General features: G+C 45.8%; 1 protein-coding gene across 2 annotated transcripts in view; it reads right to left on the bottom strand.

Annotated features, from left to right (window-relative positions):
• Nucleotides 1-27577, bottom strand: part of PPM1H (protein phosphatase, Mg2+/Mn2+ dependent 1H) — a 254361-nt gene that overhangs the window by 63107 nt on the left and 163677 nt on the right. For both annotated transcript variants that reach the window (XM_087869003.1, XM_045789684.2), the window contains exon 6: nt 15055-15173. In XM_087869003.1, the coding sequence (XP_087725129.1) occupies nt 15055-15173 (119 nt within the window). The remainder of the gene's footprint in view (nt 1-15054; nt 15174-27577) is intronic.

The following is a 27577-nucleotide window of genomic DNA, read 5'->3' as shown; positions in this document are numbered from 1 at the left end:
TGTATGAATACCCATGTGTTTCCTGTAAAGCAACACAGAATATTTTGTGTTTTATTAGATCTCACTCTTATGTTTTAACATCTTCTTTCGAGAGGCCTTTTTCCCCGGTTTCAAAGACTCATAGTTAAAAAATCCCCCAGAAATTTTTAAAATTTATCTCTGGATCAAATCTTAATATGCTGGAAAAATGTCACTAAACTGTCAGGGAGGAGGATCTGAGCCAAGCTTAATGAAATCAGGCTCAACTCAGAGATCTGGAATAAGGATGAGAGGCGGCCGTTGTGGCCCCAGGGTGAGCTGGAAGAGGCGGAGAAATAACTCAGATCTACCAGGGAGCCCGAAGGTTCAGAAGTACCCTTTAAGATATTTCTGGGCAGAGCCAACATCTCTGCCACAGGCTTGCCATTGTAGAGCAGGCTTTAGTTATTTGTAAATCTACATTTTGGAGGACGGGGTCACATTTTGAGGCCTTGAGTTCTTGGATTCTGTACTAGTTGTCATCAATTGATATCTTGAATACATGATTCCTGGGAAAGTTCTCTCTGGGGCCAAGGCCGTACAAAGAAGTACTACCTTGTTTTCTCCTTCTAGCCCTTGGAGCATCATTTAAATTATTTGAGGCCTGGAGGCCCTGAGCTATATACAAGTGGATGTTCTTGTGCTGATACAGTACAATAGTCTGGATTCAATCTCAAATAAGCTTGAATTGTAAAAGCATGATTAATATTTGGTAACATAATTTGGAGGTGCAATGCCGCCTAGCTTGCATATGTCTGGCTGTCTCCGATGAGACAAACAAATAAAAGGGAGAACCTTCCAGCGATCTCTCCAGAAAACCTTTATCCATAATGGGGCCCAAGCTCTGTTCCCTGACATTGCAGTTGCCCTTGAGGAAATCCCCCGATTAACAGACCCACAACCCCTGGGAAAATGCCTGTCTCTCCCCTCCCTACCACCAGCATGCCTGAACCAGATCTTGCCTGGAATCCTGGAAGCAGTAACCATGCTTCTAATTTGGCCTACAGACCTGTCTTCCTCACACTAGGTCTGTGACGGACAGCACAAGGCATCAGAGCTTGCTCTCACTGCATCAGCCCACGTTCCTGGGGAAAGTCGACTTGCTTGGAGCCGATCTTAACCCAGGGTACACACAAACACATTTCGGGAAGCAACATTTACCCTTCCCGTGTGATACACACTGAGATTTCCTTTTTTCCTTACACTACTTAACTTGTTCAAAATGCTCATCTCCGTACACTAAGTTGCTTTCACAACCCACTCACGGGTCCCTACCCACAGTTGAAAATTTGGGTAAAGGAAAAGAACCTGCTCCTTATAGCCCCAAATCAGGAGCTCAGGTTTTGACCAGACCAGAGCAATGCGCTCTACTAGAATCCTTTGTGAATGTTCACTGAGCACCTGCTAAGTGCCAGGCACTCCCACAGGTGCTGGGAATGTGGAGTTAAATAATATAAATAAAGTAAAGGTCATCTCTTAACTCACAGGCTCAAGGTTAGGAATGGAAAGGGATTCACCACACAGGAGATGATGCTTTGAGTCAGTCTTTTAGAAATGTAATTGGTCATGTGTGTATGCAAACCAGAACTGATAATATTTCAGGATGAAACATTCTGGATGACTTTTAGGGAAATTTCAGATTTAGAAGTTATTTCTGATTCAATAGCCACTTGGTGTGCATTAGCACTTGGCTAGGAGAACTTTGCACTCTCATCAATAACATTTAGATCTCCCATAGTATGAATCACAGATCCTTATTTTATGAGCACACAGATATGGAATGATTTCAACTTTCTCAGGGACCATTGATTCTGAAACAAACATGAATTTCATTGACATTGGCCTTTATATTGTATGAAACCAAGTCAATATATACAAATCAAGAAATAACCAAAACTGACCCCATATCCATGAATGGCGGGGAGACAAGAGCGTTGAGATCATTCCCTGCAAAGACGGTTTTACTGCAGAGGCCAGTCCCTCTGGCTCACAAAGCTTCTCTCTCTCTTTGGACATACGGCTATTTGTACATGGGAGCACCAAGTCCCGCAGTGTCCCCATGGGGAAGCCACTCATGCCCCAGGACTCTACCATATGGTACTTCATTTTAGCATTTCCATTCGAGTGTCTTTGAACTGGTCACATCACCTGGGGCAGAGCTCAAGTATCTCAAAGCAGGCATCGGTGCTCTTCCAACTCTTCTGGTTCATCCCAAAATGCCATGAGAATTTTGCATAATAATCATATACATAACATTTATTTCAACATAGAAAAATAACCTCCCCTACCCTCAAAATCTTCAGTTGAAACCCTCAGTCTTCTGCTGACCCTCACATGACTCGAGCCTCAGGGTAAGAAGCACAGGCCTGGGCAATGGCTGCCGATCTCTAATGGAAAGAACACCATACTCCAGGCTCCTGCACCAAGGCAGGATGGATGGTAAAGGCGACAACTGCTAAATATTCTGCTACCACCTCAGCCCGAACACTCACAGAAGTTCTAATACACCCATCCCTGGCTGCACGCTCTCTCTTCCGGGGACTGTTCTAAGCACTTAGATTTTTACAATTTACGTAATTCTTAAAACAAGCTAGTGAGACAGATATTAACATTAACCCAAATAAGAAAATGGAGGTCACACAACTAGAAACAGAGGGCAAGCTCACTTCCAGGTCTGCCCCAAAGTGCATTGTGCTCTCAGCCATGGTTCTCTGCCATCCTTAAGGATCTATGAAGACATGGTAAATGCCATAAAATGTCATGATATCCAACAGGATTGCTTAATTACTAATCCTCATCATCAGGGTAAACCATACAAATTTCTAAGACGTCTACCCCCAACCTCCCAGGTTTTTAAAGTGGGAGGTCACGTATAAGATTAAACACACCACCTTCTTAGGCTTTTTCTTCTCTTGCCAATAGCATGGACGTTCAAGGTCCCTGCAGAATTAAGTCTAACCTGAGGTTTCGCTTTCAAATTGTTCTGTTGATAATAAAGTCTTCACACTTAGGTGCCCAGTTTTTTTTCACAGGGTGATCCAAGGCTGTCCAAAAGGATGAGGCAAATCTGGGGAGGGAGTATCATTTATTCAGGACGAACAGGAATAAGAAACCAGCAAGTTAGGTGCCCTAGGAGCATGGTCTCCTGACTACTCCATGTATTTATATCCTGCCTCGGGCCTGGACTATCCAGGTGTGGCACGAGCACCACTAAGGAAAAGAGACACTCAACTCTGACCCACTGTAGGCACCAAGGGGCTTGATATCATCTCCCATCTTCCACTGTTAGTCCCGTCCATGACCCCTCCTGCACAGGGTCCTTGGCCCACACAGGTGGACAAGGAAGCTCCATGCAGCAGCAGGAGGAAAACCAGGGCCCAGAAGTCACAAACCTGCTAAAGAGCCCAGGCTGCCTAGTGTTCTTTATTTTTTTTTTTTTAAGATTTTATTTATTTATTTGCCAGACAGAGAGAGAGAAAGAGAGAGAGAGAGAGAGCAAGTCTGCCATGCACAAGCAGGGGGAGCGGCAGGAAGAAAGAGAAGCAGGCTCTTTGCCAAGCAAGGAGACCGATGCGGGACTCGATCCCAGTCTGGGATCATGACCTGCGCCAAAAGCAGATGCTTAACTGACTGAGCCACCCAGGCGTCCCTGCCTAGTGTTCTTTAACCAATCACTTGTGCAAGTAGTTGCTTATAGCCACGGTAAGAACATCTAACGCTGCCCAAAGCCAGTGTTCAAGGATGTAGAGGAATCACCTGAGAGGTTTAAAAAAAAAAACAGATTCCAGGACCTCAGGGATTCTGGAATGTTTTTAACAATCACTCCAGATAAAAAAGCTTCACTGCCAGTTTTGGTACAAGCTTGTCCTACACTGCACTATAACCACCATGACGGTGGGGATTGCTTTCGTCTTCTATCAGTGCCCAACCCAACACCCATGTTACCGAAGGAGGAATGGTTAAAACATCCATCTCACGTCAGAGATGAAGCCCTGTGCTCTGTCCTTTAAGTTCCTGAGCACAATGTATTGCATTTGATTGAACCTGGGGGATGGACAAAGCTGACTTAATCCTAGTGGAATCTGAACCTAGACTTGGTAGAGTACTGTTGCTTTTACCAGAACAAGGTAAAGAACAAAAAGTGAATGCATTACCAGCATTTCCAGTTCCTCTAGAAAGATGTGTGTTTAGTTCTTCAGCAAGGGACAGACTTAAACCTTACCCTTGCTCTCAGTCTTGTCTGAAGCTAAGAGGAACACAGTGGCAGGAAGAAATCGTTCCGGGTTCAGAGTGGTGCTAGTTACCCAGCTCTGCCATGTGGATTCCTGGGCTAAGTCCAGAACTTAGGGGCTTTCACCTAGCACCTCAGCTCAACCTGAGAAGCTGTCTCCCAGCCGTGGTGGGTTAGCACCGTCATGGGCCTGTCAGCTTGAAACCAGCAACACCGACTTTCTGCTCGGAAACCTTGTGGGCAGGGAAGGGGTGGCAGAGAGAAGAAAAAGCTTGATCAAGCTCTGTTGAGAGTGAAATTTTATAACTGGAGGAATGCAGGTTGGACACAGGAAAATGTTTCCTTGGCAGGGTGGTTAAGGACCTGGAAATGTGGTGGAGTGTTGCAGCACTCACTTCTTTGTGGGATCTTATAAACAGGCTGAGGATTGGACCATATGTCCTTCTAAATATACTCTCAGCTCCATATTTCTGCCCTGCTGTGTTTCATTTTCATGCTTTACAGAGGTGCAGAGCTCTTAAGAGCAGGAAAATAAGATGTTAGTGCTTGCCATCCTAGCACTGCATTCAAAGCTCCCCATGAGTTGACTTAAATCTACTTACCTAGATCACTGGGTCCCTTCACCACCCACCACTGCCCTACACCCTCTGCCTCGCCTCTGCATGCCACTTACGCTAGGCTACCACCGGCAACATGGTCTAGCTGATACGCAGCAATACAGTACATTCAGAGGTTTGGAACACTGAGATAGCTCTGTTCTGGTTGGCAAATAGTGACTGTCCCAAGGCCCAGCCCCCAACCCCATCGCCCTTGTCTGGTGCTCTGGACCCTCCCCGGGAATCCCTATAGTGTGGTGAGTGAAGAGTTCATGCCTGGCGCGGCAGCTGGGGCCACTCCTCCAGGCTGACTACTGAAGCTACGCTGGGTATTACTCTGCCTTCCACGTTCCCCAAACACACACCTTATTGTCATACCTCTGGGCTTTCACTTGTGCTGTGCCCTCTCTTCAGAGTGTCTTTCCCTTTGGCCCTCAACCCTCTTAGAACTCCTCTCTTATTTCAGACTTGTGGTTGAAATACCACCTTCCCCATGAAGTTTCCCCCCAGCTCCAATTTCCCCTCTTAAAAGCCACCACTCCTTCGAACGTCACCGTTTCTTCAAACCCCCCTTTTATAAATAAGCTCTATATTCTTGCTTTAGTCTTGCTTTAGTTACTCATGCACAAATTCCAACAGATCTACTCCCCTCGCTCTTGAGAATTTAAGGACAGATTCATAGGTAAAGTGGTACAGCTCAATAAATTTCCAGAAAGCCAGTCCCTGGCTTCCCTGTGATGGGAACACAGTCCTGTCTGGTAAGGCCACTCCTACGTGAGGGCATGCTTTGGCTACTGAAGGGCTTGGTATCCCAGCACCTCGGGTATGGCTCAGAAGGGCTACAGGGAACCTTAAAAAGTTCAGCAGCCAGGACTCAAAAACAGATGTGGAGTTGATGTATAGACCAAAAAACCCCCCCAAAACAAACAAAATGGCCTACAAATAAACAAAACAAAAAACACCCTACCCGTCAGCACTCAGGGGCAGAGAGGTTTCCTGACTGTGTTGACCGTGTCTCGTCCCATAGACAACAGCCCCACCTTCTCCGTGCTCACCTCCCACAGTGGCTGTGGGACAGACCTGCCAGGTAGAAGCAGCCAGCACACCCTGACCTTCCTTCAGTTTCTTGCTTCTCTAACCTGCCTTCCTTTTACATTTGGTTTCTAGCCTCCCATTACTCTGAGAAGCAAGCAACTCAACGCCTCTTAGGTTGTGGACCTCCTGAGGCAAGGATCAGCTCAGCCCTTGCTGACCCCTCATCTCCACAGCATCTAATGAGTACATTATTAGGCACTTACCACATGCCAGACTGTGTTGAACGCACACGACCGTACCAACTCATGACATCCTATTATTAGGTACTGTCGCTAATCCCATTCACACGTGGGAAAACCAAAGTGACATGATTTGTCCAAGCCACACCTGGGGACTGACCCAGCCAGGAAGTCTGGCTCCACATCCCTGTTCTTAACTACTGCTCAACGACTAATATGCAGCAGGTATACAAAAAGGTTTGCCAAATATAAAGACAAGCGCCTGTCTGCCCTGGGGGTCCTCGGTTAAAAGGACACTGGCTATTTTAAGAGGGATTTGTGCAAGCACTTTCCCAGATGACTGAGAGCTAAGTCACCACCACACAGGTCCTGTACAGCCCCAAACAATGGCCACCGGGGAAGGGGAGGACGTACACTCTATTCAGGGGTATATGAATGGGTACCGACAAATGCTGGGACTGTTCAAAGGGTCTCAGGGGAAAGAAAGGCTTGGCAGTAGTCTGGCCACTTTAGGAACGATAAATTTACACCTATCATTAGAGCAGAGAGAGGTGTGTGTGCACGGACGATCAATAGGGTGCAAGCTCAGGCATCTCTTCTCTTTCTCCTCCCTGTGGCCTGACAATGCCTATCTGTCTTGGCTTCCAACCATTTGTAAATACCTCATAGCTTGCTGGCCTCATGGGCAGAGTGGCGGGGAGGGGGGCGGGAAGCAAGGAGTCATTTATCACTGTCAGGAGATGTGCTGCACACAGCAGGGCAGGCTCTCTTCCCTGCTGCTCCTGCAGCTAGAGCTGCAGATCGTGAAAAGATGCAGAACGTGCACATCGCAAATAACCATTCATCATCTTGGCTCTGGGAGCCCCGAGAGCAGCCCCTCCCCACGTGAGGCTGACCCGCTCGGACTTCAGCCCCTGGTTCCACTGGAATTTGGGACACGAGGACTTTTCGGGTGCCTGTTCCCTGTCCCAGCCAATGCCCATCCTGGACAAGCCACAGGGTTAAAATTCTCCGCAATGATATCCAAGCCCCTCCCTTCTCTGCAAAGTCAGATTTCCAGATCGCTTTCAGCAATCAGATTGCTGCCAAGGTGGCCCATAATCATTAAGTTATGAAAATACAAGTTGCTGGGAGGGAATTAATACCAGGTTTAACTAGGAAAGGCCTGGTTTCTTGTGAAGTAATTATAAAATTAAAATGTGATATTTCTCTGGTGGGTTTAAAAAGCCTCCCCGTGAGGTCTGTGGCCCAACAGTAATGTCAGGATTTGCACCAAGACGGGACCGAGAAATCCTCTGGTGCTCCAACGATGCTTGCTAGTCAAGAGACACCTGCAGGTAGGCTTCCAAAGATTGGGTTAAAAGTAATTAAAAACAAAAAGAGGGAAAAGGACAGGGTTTGAAATTTCCAATTACTCTTTAAAACTCAAGAGTCAAGCTGTTATAGAAAATGCAGGCTTTCCAAGTAAGATTAATAATGCTAAGCTAATTAGACCCACAGGCATGGCCAACATATAAATTCAGGCCCCAAAGAGGGACACTGTCCCTTTAAAAACTGCCTGGGGATCAGTGGAAAAGCTAATGAGGAGTGTCAGTTGGGGCTGCTTTAATAGGTGGTCCTCCGGAGGATAAAGCCTGGGGTTTCTGTAACAGGGCTTCTGTGCTTGATTCAATAAATCAGTTTATATGATATGCGGGTGCAGCTCTGGAGTTGGCTTCATAAAGCATTCTGTGGCATTTCTCAATCTGCTTATCTGCTTCCCTGTCAGCCAGCCTGAATGCGCTGTCAGAGGGCATTGAAAAGAGCAGTAAAGAATAAGATAGAAGCCCCATCTACAATATTTGTAAAACTCGACCCAGTAGCTCCAGACCATGCTTGCGGCTGCCTCCAATGAGTTCCTTTCCAGAAAATGCTTGGATTATTGGTAAGAAGCCCAATGCCGTGGGGCTGTGGCTCTCATCCCCGAGCTGGGTTCCAGGCTGCAGATGGAGAATAGAGTTCACCCCAAACAGAACGGAAAGGGTTGGAAGTGAAGTTGCTTTTTAAATCAGACCCCCAGGAAGCAGAAGGAAAAGCAAGAGGAACCGAAGTGCCAATGGCTGGCACGAGCCCAGCAGGCAGTGGGCAGAGGCTGGGTGAGGGAGGGAGGCTGCTGACCAGGGCCAAGGAAATGGGTCTTCCTTCAGGGTTCAGCTGGCCAGCAGGCTTGCCAGGTAGTGACCACTGGAGATGAGCTGTCCCTAAACACACTGACTGATGCCTCTGATTTGAAAAGTGGAGTGAAGCCCATTCCCAGCCACCTCCGAGGCTTGCAGCAGTGGGGCCAGAAGCATAGGCGTGCCCACGCCATTCCACTCACTCGCCCCATCTGTACTCAGCTGTCTTCTTCTTCTTCTTCTTTTTTTTTAAATCCCTTGCTGTTGGGATGTTCAATTACAGACAGCTTCTTATCCCCCGCCCCCAACTAGACCCATACCCTTACATTATCTAGGCAGTGCGGCCATCCAGGGGAACTGCCTGTGATGACGGCAATGTTCTCTATCTGCACTGTTCAATTCACCAGCCACTGGCCACATCTGGCTACTGAGCAGTTGAGACTAGTGTGACTTGGGAAAAAAAATTTTAATTTTATTTAATTTTCAGCAATATAAATTTAAATGGCCACATGTGGCTAGTGGCTACTGTGCTGGAGAGCACTCAGAATAGAAAAAATATTTCCTTTGCCTTAATAAAAGTAGTGAGTACTAAGAGGAGAAAATGGTGGTTGACCCCGCTCTGCTCCCAGTGGAAAAATCTCGGATTTGCTCATAGTTTTAAAGGAAATGCAGGAGGGGAAAATGACCCTGATGTGTCATTAAGTTAGAATCATAAAGAATTAAGGGCTGCAAGAGATCAAAATGAAAGGTTACCATCCCAGGAATCTTTTTAATGGAATTTGTCTTTTCCAGAAGCTCTGAAAAGCAGAGCGAAGCCCATCCCCCACTAGACACAGAGGTTGGCAGCAAGGGGCAAAGGAAACATTTTACAAATGAGAGACCTAGGCGCCCAGGGTTTTGCCCAAGGCTTGAGAATCTTGGCAGAGCAAGGGCTGGTACATCTCCCAAAGCCGTAAACTCTGCACTAACTAAGCCAGGCCGTCTCAGGTTACGGGTCCAGGCTGTTCTCTGAAATAAGACCATCATAAATGTTAGAAAGGCTTTGCTTAAGGAAAGAATTCTGGTGTACTTTACTCATAATCAGAACCATCTGGAAGCAATCTTGCATTCACACGATGGACTTCTCTTCCTCTTTGGCCCTCGCTCTCTTTACAAATCCCATCAGGCCAGGAACAGCTGCTGGAGAACCTGGCTAGATGCCAGGGGTGGAACTACAGCCCCCTCCCACACGAATGTCCTCCTGGGCCCCTGGCTCCCCCGCCCGTCCCCCTCACCCTGTGCCTGGACACAGAGCACGACAAACACAGAACCCACATGAGAAAGCTAAATCACCAGCAGGCCCGGAGCCGGGACCTGGTGCCACAAAGGCAGCTGTGAGAAACCGTTGTTTCAACTCAGTAACATAGACACTTGCCAGCAAATTACAGCCCGAGATGGCTCAGAGGGCTCTGGGTCGGGACGCAGAGCTCACACTGCCAGCTAGTGAGCACTGTGCAACAGCAGCTCGACACAAAGGGCTGGGGAGGAGGGGCGCCGGCTTGCAACGAGGCAAGGCCGCGATTCCAGCAGCAGGATCAATGACACCAGGCACAGAAGGCGAGGAGGACGGGGCCGCGGCAGGGACCGACCCGGTACCGGGGGGTACTGGGAAGAAAATGCCTTTGTAAATCAAACTACTGGGCACACGATCTGAGGCGGGCGAAGGGGAGGTGGGAGAGCCAGGGAAGAGACCGGTTTCATTATGAAGGTCCCGGTGACAATCACCTTTTGTCCTCTACCCATTCTGGGCCTGCCAAGCTGCTCCACGGTCTCTGAGAAAGCATGAGGGTGGGACAGAAAAGCTCCCGGTCAGGAGGCACCCTCATCCCTGATGATGAGACAAGCCCCCCCCCCCTGCCCCCCGGAGCTCTCATCCTCTCCCACACCTTCTTCCCTGCTGCAGACGCACCACGGAGAGCCAGCATGACGCTTCCCGAACGAGAGCAGGCAACCGACCTCAGCATGGGAGACCTGGTTCTCAGGGGATCTTCCCCACCAAGAGCACCCCAAATCACACACAGACTCCTTGGGACGAGCGTGAAGCCTCATGGTTGAATTTGGCTGGCAGTATAGGAGGTCAGACCGGGAACTAGAAAAGTTAGTGTCTCAGCAGCTCCTGAAATGCTTCATTCATCCCATCCTCTTGTTTAAAGGACAGTCAGGGAGACACGAATCCTGGTGGATAGGGGTTCCCTTCATTGGGGTCCCCCCAGCTCAAAAGTGAGTAATTAGGTCTACTCTTACCCTGAAGAAAAATGGACTGTTGCACTGTATCGGAAAGAGCTCTCGGAGGCAGAGACCTGGGATCTAGTCCACGTTCTGACACTTTTGCACAGATAGACGCTGAGCAAACCACCTAATCCCTGGGACTCTCCATCTGCTCAACCGCAAAATGGGAACGGGGAGGAGGAGTCCTTCAGCACGGCGCAGTTCGGCACCATAAACGGCGTGTACCCTCAAGAAACGCTGTCTGGCGTAGTGAAGAGAAGGGCCATATGCACCCCAATGTTCATAGCAGCAATGTCCACAATAGCTAAATCGTGGAAGGAGCCGAGATGCCCTGCAACAGATGACTGGATTAAGAAGTTGTGGTCCATATATACAATGGAATATTACTCAGCTATCAGAAAGAATGAGTTCTCAACATTTGCTACAACATGGACGGCACTGGAGGAGATAATGCTAAGTGAAATAAGTCAAGCAGAGAAAGACAACTATCATATGATTTCTCTCATCTATGGAACATAAGAACTAGGAAGATCAGTAGGGGAAGAAAGGGATAAAGAAAGGGGGGGTAATCAGAAGGGGGAATGAAACATGAGAGACTATGGACTATGAGAAACAAACTGAGGGCTACAGAGGGGAGGGGGGTGGGGGAATGGGATAGACCGGTGATGGGTAGTAAGGAGGGCACATATTGCATGGTGCACTGGGTGTTATACACAACTAATGAATCATCGAGCCTTACATCGAAAACCGGGGATGTACTGTATGGTGACTAACATAATATAATAAAAAATCATTATTAATAAAAAAAAAAAAAAAAAAAAAAGAAACGCTGTCTGGGTTCACATCCCAGCTTCTCCCATCTTACTAGTTATGTAACCCTGAAACTCAGTCTCTCTGCCTCAGTTTCCTCATCTGTGAAACGTATCTAGTTCATAGGACTGTTAACTATGAGGAATCACCTAAAGGTCTCATTGCAGTGTCTGGCCCTTGGCTCTTCCCGTAACTGACAGGTAGGCCCCCTGCTATCCTGATTCGTGGGGGGCCTGTGGGGGGAGATCAATATTTCCACCACAACGAGGTATTTACAAGGATTAAAGGGCTTTGAAGTAAGTGAACCCTTGTTTGTAGAGGGGTTTCAGAAAAACAAGTTCACAGGCCAAGGCTAATTCTGAAGCCCCAAAAGATAAAGGGACACGGCAAGGACCTGTCTCCTGACACATTCCAAATACTCACCAGACCACCTTCAACCAAGTCCAAGCACTTGGTAGTAATTTAAGGCGTTGGTGGGAAAAGAGCCACAGACCTTCATCTCCCTTGCTATAGAACTAATATGCCAGCTCTTCCCTTTCTATAGACAACTCCGAAAGGCAGCAAAATGTGATCCCATGTGTTTTTTTTTTTTTTAAAGTCCTAAAAGATAACTGCTAGATCTGAGGTTTCTCATGAGGTTAAAACAATTAAAAAGGGAATTCATTAAGGTTGAGGGAGGGAGCTTACAAGGGCACTGGTCTAACTGGGTTCTAAACTTCCTCACTTATTTCAACAAAGATATAAAGAGCTCTCCTTTTTCTTAAGTATCAATTTCAAGTCAAAAGAACAAGTAGGAAATACACAAAGATATACATAAATCTCTGCTCAGAGCCAAAGCTGGAGAAAATAGCCACGTGGGGAACCATGCTTAAACGAATCGGCAAATCATGTCTGACTGAAGCCATTCTCGGGCTTGGCTCCTCAATTACTTCGTACCTTCTGTGGAGTTCCATACATTAAATACAGCTTATTTATGGACTGCTGATTTTCTTAGGATCATGCTAACACTGTGTGTGTGTGCGTGTGTAAGAGAGAGAGAAAGAGACTGAGTGTGTATGCATAAAGTTGGATGTAATCTAGTCCCTGAATTTACCTACATTTTAAAAATTATAAAATGGAGGTAATCTTCAGCCATTTGTTTACCAAGTGTGTTCTGACTGCATAGATCTAATTGGCCTTCTGGCAGAGAAAGAACACACAGCCTTGCCTCAGGCTTAACTTATCTCAGATGCAAGCAAGCTCCTGACTCCCACCCTTCCCATCCGCCTTGCACAACCGCCTGCTCCCTCAATTGCAGTCGATCACACTCTTTCCTTCCTTTCATTCAATAAATAATCCTTGGCCATTCACCAGGTGTCAGGGACCAGGGGAGGCACTGCCCCCCTCCTGGGGGATTACAGGCTAGCTGAAGAGACCTATTTGAACAGGTAATTGGAGTAATTAATGACTTACCCCTTACATTTAGCTCTGGACTAAATCATCTAGGTTCTTATTCATTTCCTTCCTTCTCTGTTTTCTGCTTCCATTCCTCTATTTGGCCCCTGAGACTTCACATATATACTTCTTTCTTTCTTTTTTTAAAGATTTATCTATTTAGGGGCACCTGGGTCGCTGAGTCGTTTAAACCTCTGCCTTTGGCTCAAGTCATGCATGATCTATGAGAGAGCGAGCACACGTGAGCAGGGGGAAGGGCAGAGGGAGAGGGACAGAAGCAGACTCCCAGCTGAGCACGGAGCCCCACTTGGGGGTAGATCCCAGGACCCTGAGATCATGACCTGAGTCAAAATCAAGAGTCAGGTGCTTAACCAACTGAGCCACCCAGGTGCCCCTTCACATACATATTTCTATGTTGGTTTTCTTCTGGATACCTAAATCTGCTTTCTCTCACCATTTTCCTTTAAACTCGTTAGGACTGCCTTCCTAGAACATTGCTTTCATCATTCATTCTCCTCAGAAACACACCAGCATAACCCACACCTCCCACAGTAAATGTATTTCTCTGCCTGGCTTCCCTTATCCTCAATTATGTTCCCTTGATACCAACTCGGTCTGATTTCCCACAGATGCTCTCTTTCTTTTTGGCCATCTTTCTTACTGTTTCTCAGACCCACTCTTTTTGTTTATGTGTTTGCAATCATGGGGATTCCTGCCCTAGGACACCTTTCCTTCCATTGTTCGAAACTGCAAAACCTAGACCAAACCCTACCACGCTTTTCCAACTAGAGTAGCCCTCACCTTAAATTTCTCTGTGAGAAGCGATTTTGCTGATTCAGTAAAAATGAACTTACAAAGAAGGGTAAGGGTAATGATTCTGGGGCACCAAAACTCCAGAGCCTCAGAGATGCAAATAGGGTGAACCCTTTCTGCCAAATCCATTCATGTTCTAGAACAGGGGTAAATATTTTAGGCTTTGTGGGTCATACAGTCTCTGTTCCAACTACGCAACCACCTTGAGTGAGGGTAGCCAAAGCTCAAATGTATACAAATGAATGTGGTGGTACTAAAAAAAATTACTTACAGAAAGGGGCCGTGGTGGAATTTGGCTTTGGGCCATCGTTTGCTGTCCCTGCACTAGCAGAAGACTTGGATAGTGGTGAAAATCTTCTCTTTTAGAAGGTAAAGGACAACTGGAAGTGCCTCCGATCAGCCCCTTATCTTCCCTAGGTAGCTCAACTGTTCCCTTAAGACAGTGTGCACCCTAGGAGCACATTCCCAGCCTAGAAGTCACTACCACGAGAATTTGGGCTGTGACCATCTGTCAGAGCTATTTTGGTCCATGAAGAAGTAGTGTCCATGATCTCTTCTTCATGGACCAAAATAGAAGAAGAGATCATGGACACTACTTCTTTGTCTAGGCTTGAGACACGTCAAGGAAAGAGTCCACTGTTCATCCTCCCTCTTTCCTCCAGACTGGCAGGAGGCTCAGAGCTCAGCAAACCTTCACCCACACGTCCACGTGCCGGGCCCTGCATGCTCTCATTTGGTCCTTACACCAGTCCTGTGATGTAGATGCACTCTGCATCGCATCTAGTTTCATATGGAAGAAACAGAGGCGGTCTTAGTCCATGTTAGCCACCGGTCCAGTACAGAAATGATCTCGGTGCTTACACAGGTGAGCTGTGGGAGTAAGACAACCCCCCTCCCCACCAAGATTCTTATCTCGATGTGAATGCAAACAAATAATGAAGATGACTCATTACCTCTAGTCTTCACAACAACCCCTCAAAAAGCCTATTTTTTTCACTTTATTCTTGGAAAATTAGACTCATAGGGGTTAAGCAGTTTACCCAACTTTGCCTATTTAGAAAGATCAGAGTTAAGAGTCAAATCCATGCCAGTCTGGCTCAATAAACTGGCTCAATAAACCCATTTCTTTGAGCTGCTGACCTAAACACCAACTTCAATGTGTTTGTAAAGCCTCAAAAATGCTTGCTCATATGAAGTGAGGATCTGTCAGCTTCATGGGGTCTCGTGTCCCCAGGGAGGGCCTCAGAGAGGCCCCGAGGCAAACCAACCCCGTGATCTGAGGACTGGTGCCCAGGCACAAACAGCAGAAGCGGGCACAGCCCCTATTCCTTCACCACCAACCAGGCGTCTGGCTGCACTACCAGGTCCAAACTGCGTAAGTGGCTTTTGATGGCGGTGACGCTCCCCGCACACACACTGGGGCAGTGCCGAGGCAGAGGGAGGCATGTTCTTACCAGCCTGTCATATTGAAGTCCCTGTAGAGCATCTTCTTTCCAAGTTCCTTTCTCTGTACTCTCCTTGGAAACTCCAAATGTGTGAACTCATTTCCCAGCAAGTGAGGCTGCATGAATGCCTAATAGCAAAAGAAAGGAACAAAACCACACACACACATATTTAGAAGAAAAAATAAGACTCAATAATGTTTTGCAAATCAAGACAGTCCGTATATCAAAAACAAGAAAATTGTTCTCCTATTTTAAGGGAAATAGATTTACAAATCTACAAAGAGTTATCAGCAAATAAAAATCACCAACTGAATTTATTAAGGGACATAACAATTTCATTTCATATGATAAATTAATTGTAATCAGAGACACGGATCACTAACGTCAAAAGGAAAAGAAACTGCGTTTCTCCACAAGTTCACTTTTTAATTCAAATCCAAGATTGTTTCATTTTCCTAATGGCATGTTGATGCAGCAAGAAAGCTCACCCTGCCTCTCCTCCTTGGCTCTCTCTGCTCTTGGCGATCATGGCTTTGCCTTTGAAACCTGCATGTGAATCTCCACATGGACACAATGGCCCAAGAGAGCAGGTTGGGGCTGGATACACCAGACGGGAACTTTCTGTTGGACTCCTTCCATTTTGCTCTGCAGTAATTTGATCATGTAATTGGAAGACTCTTCCAGAGCAGATGGCTTCTTCCCCTCCCCCAAATCTCTGTTCACACTACAAAAGTCTTGAGCAAACAGCCACTTAGGGAATTGCTTTGAAACAACAAACAGTCTCATTGTCACGTTCGAAATTCAAATCCAGCTATCCAAGAGATGAAATGCTCAAGTATTAACTTCCCTGCTCGAAGGCCACACACCATAAGCAAACTTGCATGGAGCTTCACCACTCCAAGCTGCACGCCTGCTGATTAGCACTGTGGTGGAATGGATCCTTTCTCTTCCTCCCTCCATCTCCTCTCTCTCTGGCAGGGAAGAGTGGACAGAGCAAATCATGACCTGGCACTGTAGGAAAGGACAGATCCCTGCCACAGGACAGATGGCCATGTCCTCAGTCCACTGGAAATAGGCATCTCCCACAGCCTCTTATCCAGGATCGGACACGGGCAGATCTGCTGATTCTCACGGTGGTTTGCCGGTTCCGTTGGACGTTGGTCATCCTAAGCTAAGCCTATCGGGAATCAAAGGAAGCCAGCTGAATTATCACCGGGTTGGCTAGACTGGGCCAGATAATGGAATTCTGAGCAGGCTTGGAGACAGGGCAGGACAGTACTGAGAAGAGGAAGCATCTTCACTGTCTGCTGTAGCCCCCAAAGTTTCCAGGTGTGGCAGGAATTCTACATCATCTTGGAGGGGCTCTGAAACCTCTGCTGGGGGTGAGGGTTGGGCTGATGATGAATATCAAGAACACTTAAACACTGAGTTTGACCGAGAGGGTCCCTGGGAAGGAAGGAAGGAAGGAAGGAAGGAAGGAAGGAAGGAAGGAAGGAAAGAAATGGCAGGGGAGGGAGGGAGAGGGCAGGGGGAGAGAGGGAAGGAAGGAAGGAAGGAAGGAAGGAAGGAAGGAAGGAAGGAAGGAGGGAAGGAAGGAAGGGGGAGAGAAGGGAGGGGAGGGGAAGGGAGGGGAGGGGAAGGGGGAGGGAGGGGAGGAATCAAGGAAGGAAGGAAGGAGGGAAGGAGGGAGGGAGGGGAGGGAGGGAGGAAGGAAGGAAGAAAACTAATACTTCATAGGGCAGGTCAGTGGTGTGGGCTTTGGGTGAGACAGACTTGGGTTTGAATCCAAGTTCTGCATTTGTAAGCTGTGTGATTTCAGTTGGTGATTAAGCTTCGGGAGCCTCAGTTTCTTAATCTCTCCTAGATTGTGTATTTATCTCACACTTTTAATAATTAAATGAATGCACTTATCATAGTTGTCTGTGCTCATAAAAAAAAGAAATTATTCTATCTATCTAATGACTAGTGAGCCCTATTACATCCTAACTATGACATGTGCTTTGTGAGCTCTCATTTCACGCTGCCAACAACCTTACAAGGTGGAACTGGCTACACAGTCTGCGGGGCCCAGTGCAAAATGAAAATATGGAGCCTCTGTGCAAGATTAAGGAATTCTAGACAGCAAGAGCAGAGCACTGACCGTGTACAGGGCCCTGTGCAGCTGCACGAGTCACACCCCCAGGAAGCCAGCTGTCCTGATCGAAGGAGCAGAGGCATAAATTGTCAATGGACAGCAGCACCTACTATGCGCCCTTTATCATCCCCTAGAACTGTGGGACCCATCAGCATGACATTTTTCTCCCTACTCTGCCCCCCAAGCTGTTCTAACACTGACTTAGGGGTTACCACATACCACGCACTTATATGCTTGTTGCTACATCAACAATCCTACAAAGCACATGTCACAGACTCAATTTACAAATGAGGAAATGAAGATCCAGGGAACTTAAGACACCTAGCCCAAGGTTATCCGCCAGGGCTGGGTGGTTTCAGAGCCTGAACTTAATACCGTGTCTATAACACCCATTCCAACCCTTTAACCTGCACACGCATTTACAAAAAACAAAAAGCGGGCAAAAGGCCTGTGAGCCTGTTGCTCCTGGACCATGCAAAGTCTGAATTGCCAATAGGTACCTATGAGGATCGAATTAACAAAAAATTACAGATCTGCACACAGCTTGACCATAACGATATTCCCGAAGTAGCTAGAAGAAATCCTTGAATAATACGAGGGATTAAATAAATGAGTAAAAATCCATACAAAGGAATTCTAGGGTATCGTTTATACTGACACTACAGAGAATTGTAATGAAAAGGGAAGAGCGGATATATTTGCAAAAGCAGGTTATCAAACAATGTATGTCAGTGACTGTGTGTACGGGTATGAGCTTATGTAAGTGGTGTCAAATACACACACAGGTCTACGTAGAAGACATACATGTACATACAAGTGAATGTGTGTGTATCAATACAGGTAAATGCCATACATATGTATTATTAACAAACAGGTGAGTATCTAAAGGCCATTTCTAAGTACATTTCTTCACAGACCCAAGTGACCAAGAGGGGTCACTGTGCAGCATTCCAGGTACTTGGCCCCCTGATCAGGAGCATGAGTGGCCCTTTGATGGTGCTCTAACCAGGTACCCTCACACTCTTTCTGCGAGGATACATTTGCCCGGGCAGTGGTAAGGGAAGATCTGCTGAAGGAAGACATCTGCAAAGCAGCTAGGAACTCCTGAGCCGCTCGCTCTGTGCACGGGCCACCTCACCTCTCCCCGTGAGGATGCGCAGGCCCAGAGTGGCCTTAAACCCCATGTTCCAGTGACATCTGGCGTCCCTTCACGTGCAGAGGCTTTCAGGGCTTCAAACGTCTTGCTATCTCCCATTACAGCAACAGGCTACTGTGTTTCATCAATTCTGAGATGCCCTTTATCAGCGGAGTTATTATTTTCTTACCTCTAAGCAAGGGGGGAAAGGGGCCAATTACCCTATGTACAGTACTTTCTTGCCACTTGGACTTTTTATTCTTTTTGAAAGAGCTCCTCTGGACTTAGACAAATTTTTACATATCACTCTGGGGTATATTTAAGAAGACTATATAGGTGAAGTATATATCGCCTCAGGTTTTCCAAAACGTTTCACGTCTAGAACCCAACTGCTCATCGGTTTTCAATGCTGAGTCACTAACGTTCGTGATTTTCCACACACTCGCGGCCTGTGTTTCCTTGGAGCACTGGTGAGGCAGCGTTTCTTCAATAATTCACCGAAGAACTACCGGCCTCAGAAGCAGGGGTGCAAAGTTCTTAAGTCAGCTCTGCAATTACCTCGAGCCGGCTTACTTCTAACTGCCACTTCAGGAATGAGGCTCGACAAGTCAGATTCACACCTCCACGCCCGCTGCACAACCAGGCGAATCCAAGGAGGCTTAAGAGGGCTTCATTTTTGTCTGCAGGGTTTTCTACGCCGCCGGACGCCCGCTCTGCAAGTCCGGTGCTGCTCTTTTGATGTCCGCGCACACCCAGGACGGGACGTCCTCGTCATGCCTGACCCTTGGCTGACAGCACCCATCGGCTGTAAAATATCCCAACTTCAGATAGGTCAAAAGGTAAAAAAAAAAAAAAAGAGTGCCTTACTTGTGAAGTAATACTGTAATAGTCCTCCTCCACGGACACTGATGTCACACCCTTCGACTTCTCTACCTTCGTGGTTGCTTTTCTTCTTCCCTTACTAACTGGCACACTTCACACAACGCAGGGCGTATTTTCTGTCACAATTATGCCCACCATAGAATTTACCTGTATTCCATGTGTACCTAGGACATGCATTTACTATTTTAAAAAAATCACCATCCTGGGGCGCCTGGGTGGCACAGCGGTTAAGCGTCTGCCTTCGGCTCAGGGCGTGATCCCGGCGTTCTGGGATCGAGCCCCACATCAGGCTCTTCCGCTATGAGCCTGCTTCTTCCTCTCCCACTCCCCCTGCCTGTGTTCCCTCTCTCGCTGGCTGTCTCTATCTCTGTCGAATAAATAAATAAAATCTTTAAAAAAAAAAAAATCACCATCCATATCCTAATCGTAGGCTCCCTTCTTACCAGCAATTTCAACACCCACTATCGTTGTATTTGTCAGACCTGATGGGAGTTACTGGTGTTAAAGAAAAAACAACTCAAGGACTAAGTACAGCAGAGTCCGCTCTTTGGAGTCACCTCTTTGGAGGTGGTTGATTCATGAAAAATGAGACGGTGTAATACGATGTGACACGTGCCCGTTGGTTTCCAGAGGAACACATACCTCTGCTCGTTTGTGTAGATCTCTTTCTGCAGTACTCATCAAAGTTTTTGTATTTCGTCCAGTTAGGTGGGCTGTTAGACCGAAATACCACAGGCTGGGGGCTTGAACCCTGTCTCTCAGTTCTGGAGGCTGGGAAGTCCAGGATCGAGGCGCCAGTGTGTTCGCTGCCGGGCTGGCAGACGCCACCTTCCTGCATCTCACGCGGGCTTTCCTCGGTCTCTCGCGGGAGAGAAGTTGGGATCTCTGGGGTCTCTTCTTCTCAGGCATTAATCCTATCTGATGAAGGCCTTACTCTTATGATCTCATTTAATCTTAATTCCTTCTGTAAAGGTCCTATCTCCAAATTTAGCACTGCGGGGGGGTAGTGCTAAACTTCAACAGAAGTTTTAGGGGGGATAGCAGCACACTCAGTCCATCACATGGTCTTTTATGTACACATTTGTGTGAGTACATACACTCAGTCATCTAGATGTAAAATGTTATCTGACGGTTTCCTTTTTTTTTTTTTTTAAGATTTTATTTATTTATTCGACAGAGATAGAGACAGCCAGCGAGAGAGGGAACACAAGCAGGGGGAGTGGGAGAGGAAGAAGCAGGCTCATAGCGGAGGAGCCTGATGTGGGGCTCGATCCCATAACGCGGGGATCACGCCCTGAGCCGAAGGCAGACGCTTAACCACTGTGCCACCCAGGCGCCCCTGACGGTTTCCTTTTTAACTTACCTATATTTATAACTATTTCTACTATTGAACATGGATTATTGTTTGGAAAAAAAAACTAAAAATCATTATCTTTTATTTTTACTTAATTTTAATAAAGCTTTTGTTTTAATTCCAGTATTGTTAACTTCTAGTGTTATATTAGTTTCAGGTGCACAATATAGTGATTCAACAATTCTATACATTACTCAGTGCTTATTACCAGTGCACTCCTTAATCCCGCTACCCACCTCCCTTCTGGTAAGCATCAGTTTATTCTCTATAGTCAAGTGTCTGTTTCTTAGTTTGTCTCTCTTTTTCCTTTGCTCATTTGTTTAAATTCTTAGCATAATACTTTCTAGCTTCATCCATGTCATTGAAAATGGCAAGATTTCATTTTTTGATGGCTGCAAATATTCCACTGTATATAGATACCACATCTTCTTTATCAATTCACCTATCGGTGGACACTTGGGCTGCTTCCGTAACTTGGCTATTGTAAATAACGCTGCTACAAACCTAGAGGTGCATGTATTCCTCTGCATTAGTGTCCTTGTATTCTTTGGATAAACACCCAGTAGTGAAATTGCTGGATCATAGGGTATTTCTATTTTAACTTTTTTTTTTAAAGATTTTATTTATTTATTTGACAGAGATAACCAGCGAGAGAGGGAACACAAGTACACAAGCAGGGGGAGTGGGAGAGGAAGAAGCAGGCTTCCAGCGGAGGAGCCTGATGTGGGACTTGATCCCAGAACGCCAGGATCACGCCCTGAGCCGAAGGCAGATGCTTAACGACTGCACCACCCAGGCGCCCCTCTATTTTAACTTTTTGAGGAGCCTCCATACTATTTTCCACAGTAGCTGCATCAGTCCGCATTCCCACCAACAGTGGAAGAGGGTTCCTTTTTCTCCACATCCTCGCCAACACTTGTTGTTCCTTGTGTTGTTGATGTTAGTCATTCTGACAGGTGTGAGGTGATATTTCATCGTAGTTTTGATTTGCATGTCCCTGATGATGAGTGATGTAAGCATCTTTTCATTTGTCTGTTGGTGGTCTGTAGATCTTCTTTGGAGAAAATGTCTACTTGTGCCTTCTGCTCATTTTTAAATTGGATTGTTTGTTTTCTGGGTGTTGAGTTGTAGAAGTTCTTTATATATTTTAGATACTAATCCTTTATTGGATTTGCAAATATCTTCTCCCATTCTGTAGTGTGCCTTTTCGTTTTGATGACTGTTTCCTTCACTGTGCAGCTTTTTATTTTGATGTGGTCCCAGTAAGAGAACACAGTTTTTAAAGTAGGTTTTAGAAAACTGGTGAGAGGAGCTTCACTGTTATTGTTATTCCAATAATTTGAGGGAAAGCTAATGTCACTGGAAAGGACCAACCAGGCTCCAAGGCAGGGGATGCTGAAGCCCACTGCTTCCCAACAGCCCAGCACAGAGACATTTTATTCTCAAAGGCAGAGTGGACCACAACTAGGCAATTCAGAAACAACTTCTCAGAGGCTGTGCAGCATTCAAGCAACACAACTCGTTAGTGTTGCTTCATTAGAGTTGGCCTGTCCCACCAGAAGCATCACTCACATCAGCGTTCTGGAATCTTGAGCCTCGAAAGTGATTTTACTTTGAATTCAATGTAAGCAACACACCCAAAGTGTAAAGACTGTAGAATGTGGGTGTAAGAACTTATTAGGTTCCTCTTAGCAGTAAAGTCCAATGGTATCTTGACTCCAAACTTACGAGATTCTTGAATGATTTTGGCATGTTTTACTCTACTGCTCATATCTGGGCAGTTCATAAATAGGTATGCAAGACTACTTTCCTTTCCCAAGGCACATTTCACAGGGATGCTGGCCTACTAAAAATGCGGACCTTAACGGGATAAAAATCCAAGACAGGAGAGCAAGAACACATTAAGATCCCTACAAAATAAAAATTTTGGACACTCTCCTAAACGTTCCTTGTTTTTCTGAGATGCTGGATATATTTTAGCTTTTTCTCTATGATGATGGTATTTGGGCATACGTATGTTAGAACATTTGCATGGTGATGCAAGTAATACCAGCCACACTTAAATATGTTCATTATTTTTAAACCTTAGCTGTATGCCAGGGCCTAGCATAGCACCTAACACAGTAAAGACTCCAAGTAAGTATTTGCTGGAAGAATGAATACAAAACATTCTGACCTGCTATACACAATTACATTTGGTAATTAAACTACAAAATAATACAACATAGCTTTCAATTTTTCGAAAAAGTTAAAACTCAGGTCCATGGCACATAAAAACAATCTTGGGACACATATTACTGTATTTTGGACTTAGTTAACTTTTTATAATTTGATACCTTCCTATAAGTCCACATGTGTGTTGGTACAGTTATACCATTTAAAACCTCACGATATTTCACATTCCTAAGAATATCCAAATAATGTCATGTCTCTTCTCTACTTAATAAGCATGCCAACTAGAAACCCAGAAATGCATTTTATACTAAAATCGATTTAAAGTGTGCTGGCCTGCTCCATGTTAAAAAAAAAAAAAAAAAAAAAAGGACCACTTTTTATACCTCCATTTTTAGCCTAAAATATGGGGCTTTCCCACAAGGAAGCATAACAGAATGCTCCTAACTGAGGGGAACGGATGGAGATGCACTGGAGTTCAGGTGTCACCACAAATGACCTCTGGAAAGAAAGCTTGGTAACCACTGCCCTGACAACACCAAAGACAGGATGCCAGGGGTCTTTTAAGGAGCCTGCAGAGCTCAAGTTTGGTAAAAAGAGGGTAGGACATATTCTTGCCACTTAGTGTGTGGACAGCTGATGAGAATAAACTTGCAGACATGGTTACATTTGGCTGGGGACAAGACGGACAGCTCATCTAGGGAAACGATGCTAGAGTGACCTGCTGTGCCGAGAAGCGGCAGGACAGCAGAGGATCAGACGTCTTCTGGCTGCTTTCCTCTCTAGTCCTGGGCAGGAGCTAGCTGCAAGGGGATGGAAATAAGCACTTACTATGAAGAAACACAACCACCCCATCCCAGTGAGAATCTCTGAGTCACGGAGGGATTTCAGCCGTAACAGGAGGGGACAAGCCTGAAAAAGAGATGCCTTCCAGAACCTTCTAGGAAGCCTCTCATTAGAGCAGAGTGGATGAGTAACCTGAACCAGGTCTGTCTTACTCTGGAGCACAGGGATCCGAGCTCCACCCTCCCAGGCTGCAGGAGAGCTTTGAGCACCTTGGCAAGGCAGGGCGGACACAGGGAGTGGAAGCAGAACGGAGAAGTAGAGAGAGTGGTATGTATGGAGCGGTGACTGGAGGAGACAGAGCACTAGGCTTCCTGCAGATGCCAAGACGGTGGGTCCTGAGGTGACTCAAAATTGCCTGCTGGGAAACACAAAATGCTTACTCCTTTTAATAAAATTTCCTTCTGTTGTCTCGTGGTCACCTTGCCAGCGAGTGGTGCCAGCTAACGAGAGGATTATCTCAGGTTTGGGGTATCCAGCCAAAGGAATGCATGCAACTAACACAGGGCTCCTGCATGCGCCAGGTATCAGGGGCTAGGGATTCAAGGAACAAATAAAAAGAGGTCCCTTTATTCAGCGCTCACGTGTGAGTGGGGGAAACTGAGGAAGGCTTATGGGTGGAAATGGAGATACCCCAGGGGCTAAGGGATAAAGCGTGGGGCACTCACTGGGTGGGTCAGAGAGAATCTGCAAAGCATCTGAAAAGCTGGTCACGGAAGGCCTCTGGGGCCAGAGCAGCAAGACGAGAGGCGAGGACGTGCGGAGCAGCATGGTGAGTAGAAGGGCTTTTGGAGCTGCTCTTAGGAGAGAACAGAGAGGCGGCAGAAGGGTGCCTTTCTGGGGGACCTATCCAGCTGCTTGACCATGGGCTCCTACAGAGCCCCAAAGAAGGCCCCTCCCTCGAAGGGTAATAACCAATTAAATACAGTAAAAGTATTTTTTGTAAAAAAACAAAACAAAACAACTTTTTGACCAAGTATAATATATAACACAGTAAGTTACTGTACCATATGCACATATGGGTTCACGTACTTTCATAAATTAGACACACGCATGTAACTGGCATCCAGATCAAGAAACAACACACTAGCAGCACCTGGGACCAGGACCCCATCCAACCGTTGCTCTCCCGGTGGAGGCACTATATCCCAACCTGCGTGTTGGTGTAGCCCCTTCGTACACTTACTAGGAAATCCTATAAGCTGCCCCCGGCGCTGGGTGCTAAGTCTGTGTGATTCACCCACGTTGTTGCACGTCGTTCAAACGTGTTCATTCTCAGTACTGCATGGCATTCCAGCCTGTGACTCTGACTGACAACTCTCTTATGCATTCTACTTTCCAAGGACAAGTGGATAGTTTCCACTTTGGGCTATTACACCCCATGCTGCCGTGCACACCCCAGGCTTTGGTGAACTTCTGTGTACGCTCCGGTTAGGCGCGTACCTCGGAGTAGAACTGCTGGGCCAAACCCTTTTTCAAAGTAGTTGTTCCAATTTCCACTCCCATCGGCAGAATATGGAAAGTAAAAATACTCATGTGTTCAATGAGAAGGGAGATTCCATAACAGGAAATAGTCGGTGAAGTCCTCTTACTAGAAAACTTCCATAGGAGCTAATTTTTTAAATGTTCGGACCTCTCAGTATTTGAAAGGAAGTCATCAAAATGAGGATTTTCAGGGTTTTTCACAAATCTTAAAAAAAAAAGAAAAGATTACTGAGTAATCTCTCTTCTTTCTTGCTCTTAGGAAGGGAAAAACCTTGTCAGATTATATGAGGGGAGGACTGGAAACCTTACATTTCAAGATGATTTACCATGATAGAAAGTCTAAGGTCACGAAGGAAATGAAATTAATAACATCAGCCAAGCCACTGATGGTCACACTAGTGGTCAAATGAGACGGCTCTTCCAGAGCCAAGGCTGGCTGCCTGATTTACAGAAATAGAATATTTTGGTTTGGGTTAAACAAAAATGAAGGGAAAATGTTAAATGGCTGAGATCTAAATATGTATGTGTTGGAGTCTTTCATAAAGAATTCTCTGTCTTAATTTATCCTTAAAAATCTCAAAGTAACAAGAACCAAGCTTATGTATATATGTCATTATAAAATTGAATATTGATAAAATTCTGTCTGGCTACATGGATGTCAAGAAAGATTCACATTTAAATTTCTACATGGGACTGTACTGATCAACCAGAGAAAAGCATGCCCCTAAAATAACTCTAAAATTGTAAAATTTATAGCTTACGATAAAGGAGCCACATGGAAACTGGTATGCAAATGGACATATTAAACAAAATTGCCTAGATTTGTCAACTCTACAACAGTTTAATGTATAGAATAAGGGGTAAAAAGTATTCATTTACATAAAACATATAAAGTTTCCATATTCATATGCTTAATGCTTTTTTCCTCCCAAGTAAAAATCTGGGAAAGGAATTCATTTGAAGAGAGAACAACTCATGTCAGCAAAAAGAATGTGCCTGCATATCCTCAATCCCTTTGCATATGCAAATGCAATTTATAAATTTTATAAAAGGCCATAGAAATAGTCCCAATGGCAGGACGGCCATACAGAAGTTCTTCATCTGCAGTTAGATGTGAAACGAAGAGATTTTATTTTGTGTCTGATCCAGGCCCAGTTGTAAGCACATTATAAATATTAACTCATTAGTCCTCGTACCAATCATGGGAGGATCCTGTAATTACCCGATTTCACTGATGAAGCAACTGGAACAGAGAAAACTGTTTATACACAGCTAACTTTTGTCCCGGTAAGCCTCAGTGAATGCTATCTACCTCTTTCACAACATATTTAACTTTAACACCTTTAAAGGATGCACGACACTATCTTGCTTCTTTCCACTCAGATCAATTTTTAAGGGGCCCTATGGACAGCTGGCTCTGGCTTTATGTGCCCAACTTTTTCTTTAGAATGCTGCAAGGGACAGGGGTTTTAGAGAGTCTAAGGATTCTGTGTGCGTAGCAACTGTGCAGAAAGAGCGAGCTTTTTTAAGAAGTTAAGGATACATTCTCGTGGTGATTTCATTTAGCCGTGTGGAATTCATTTTCTTAGGTCTGCACAGCAGGTTTAGAATACCTCAACACCAAGCCTCTGACTCCTCCCAACCTGGAATAAACAAAACATCCACTTACATTCATTTTCAAAACCAAGGCTCTGTGAGCACCTGGGTGGCTCAGTCGGTTAAGCATCTGCCTTTGGCTGAGGTCATGATCCCAGGGTCCTGGGATTGAGTCCTGCATCAGGCTCTGTGCTCAGCAGGGGGTCTGCTTCTCCCTCTGCCCCTCCTCCTGCTTGTGCTTTCTCTCTCTCTCTCTCAAATAAACAAATAAAATCTTAAAAAAAAAAAATCAAGGCTCTGGAAGTGGTGAGGTTCACTTATAAGGGTAATGTCTTCAGAGTCTTTCCAGAAGCCAAGCAGTGTTCCCAGAGCAGCCAAATATAAGCTCTGCCTCTAAAACTCTGGGCAGTGCCATTTTTGTGCTCTAAAAATCTGGTTTCTCTGTGACACCTGTGTGATCAATCGAACCTACAGTCAATATGAAAAAGGCCAACCATTTTTTACCTGCCATTTTTTAATTAGAAATTCTGAAACTCACACGCAGTTTTGCAAGAAAGGGTTAAGGGGGGCGGGGAGAGGTGGGATTGGAGCGGATTTTTCCATGACTCAGTCATCAAGCAAAGCAGAGTGGTGGTGAAGTTGCCGCCCTGTGACTAAAGGCCTCCCGGGCTAAACCTGCTCTCAAGACTAAATGGGACATGGGGCTGGTGGGTCAGTCACTTTTACTCACTAGCACACTCGACCCTTCCAAATCACAGTATCCTGTTTTAAAAAAGCAGGTTCAGAATTAAGGAATATACTTTTCAGGAGATCACTCTTAAGCATGAAAAATCCCAAAAAGCCAAGAGGCACAGCACCAGCACCGTCCACTTGAAACCTTTCCAAACCCAGCACCAGGGAAACAGCATGCAAACAGAATCAGACTCGGCAG

The sequence above is a fragment of the Ursus americanus genome, chromosome 17 (assembly GCF_024610735.1).
Source record: "Ursus americanus isolate L20-20 chromosome 17, mUrsAme1.1.p, whole genome shotgun sequence".
NCBI classification, from domain to species: Eukaryota; Metazoa; Chordata; class Mammalia; order Carnivora; family Ursidae; genus Ursus; species Ursus americanus.
This window is presented reverse-complemented; position numbering and strand designations above follow the sequence as displayed.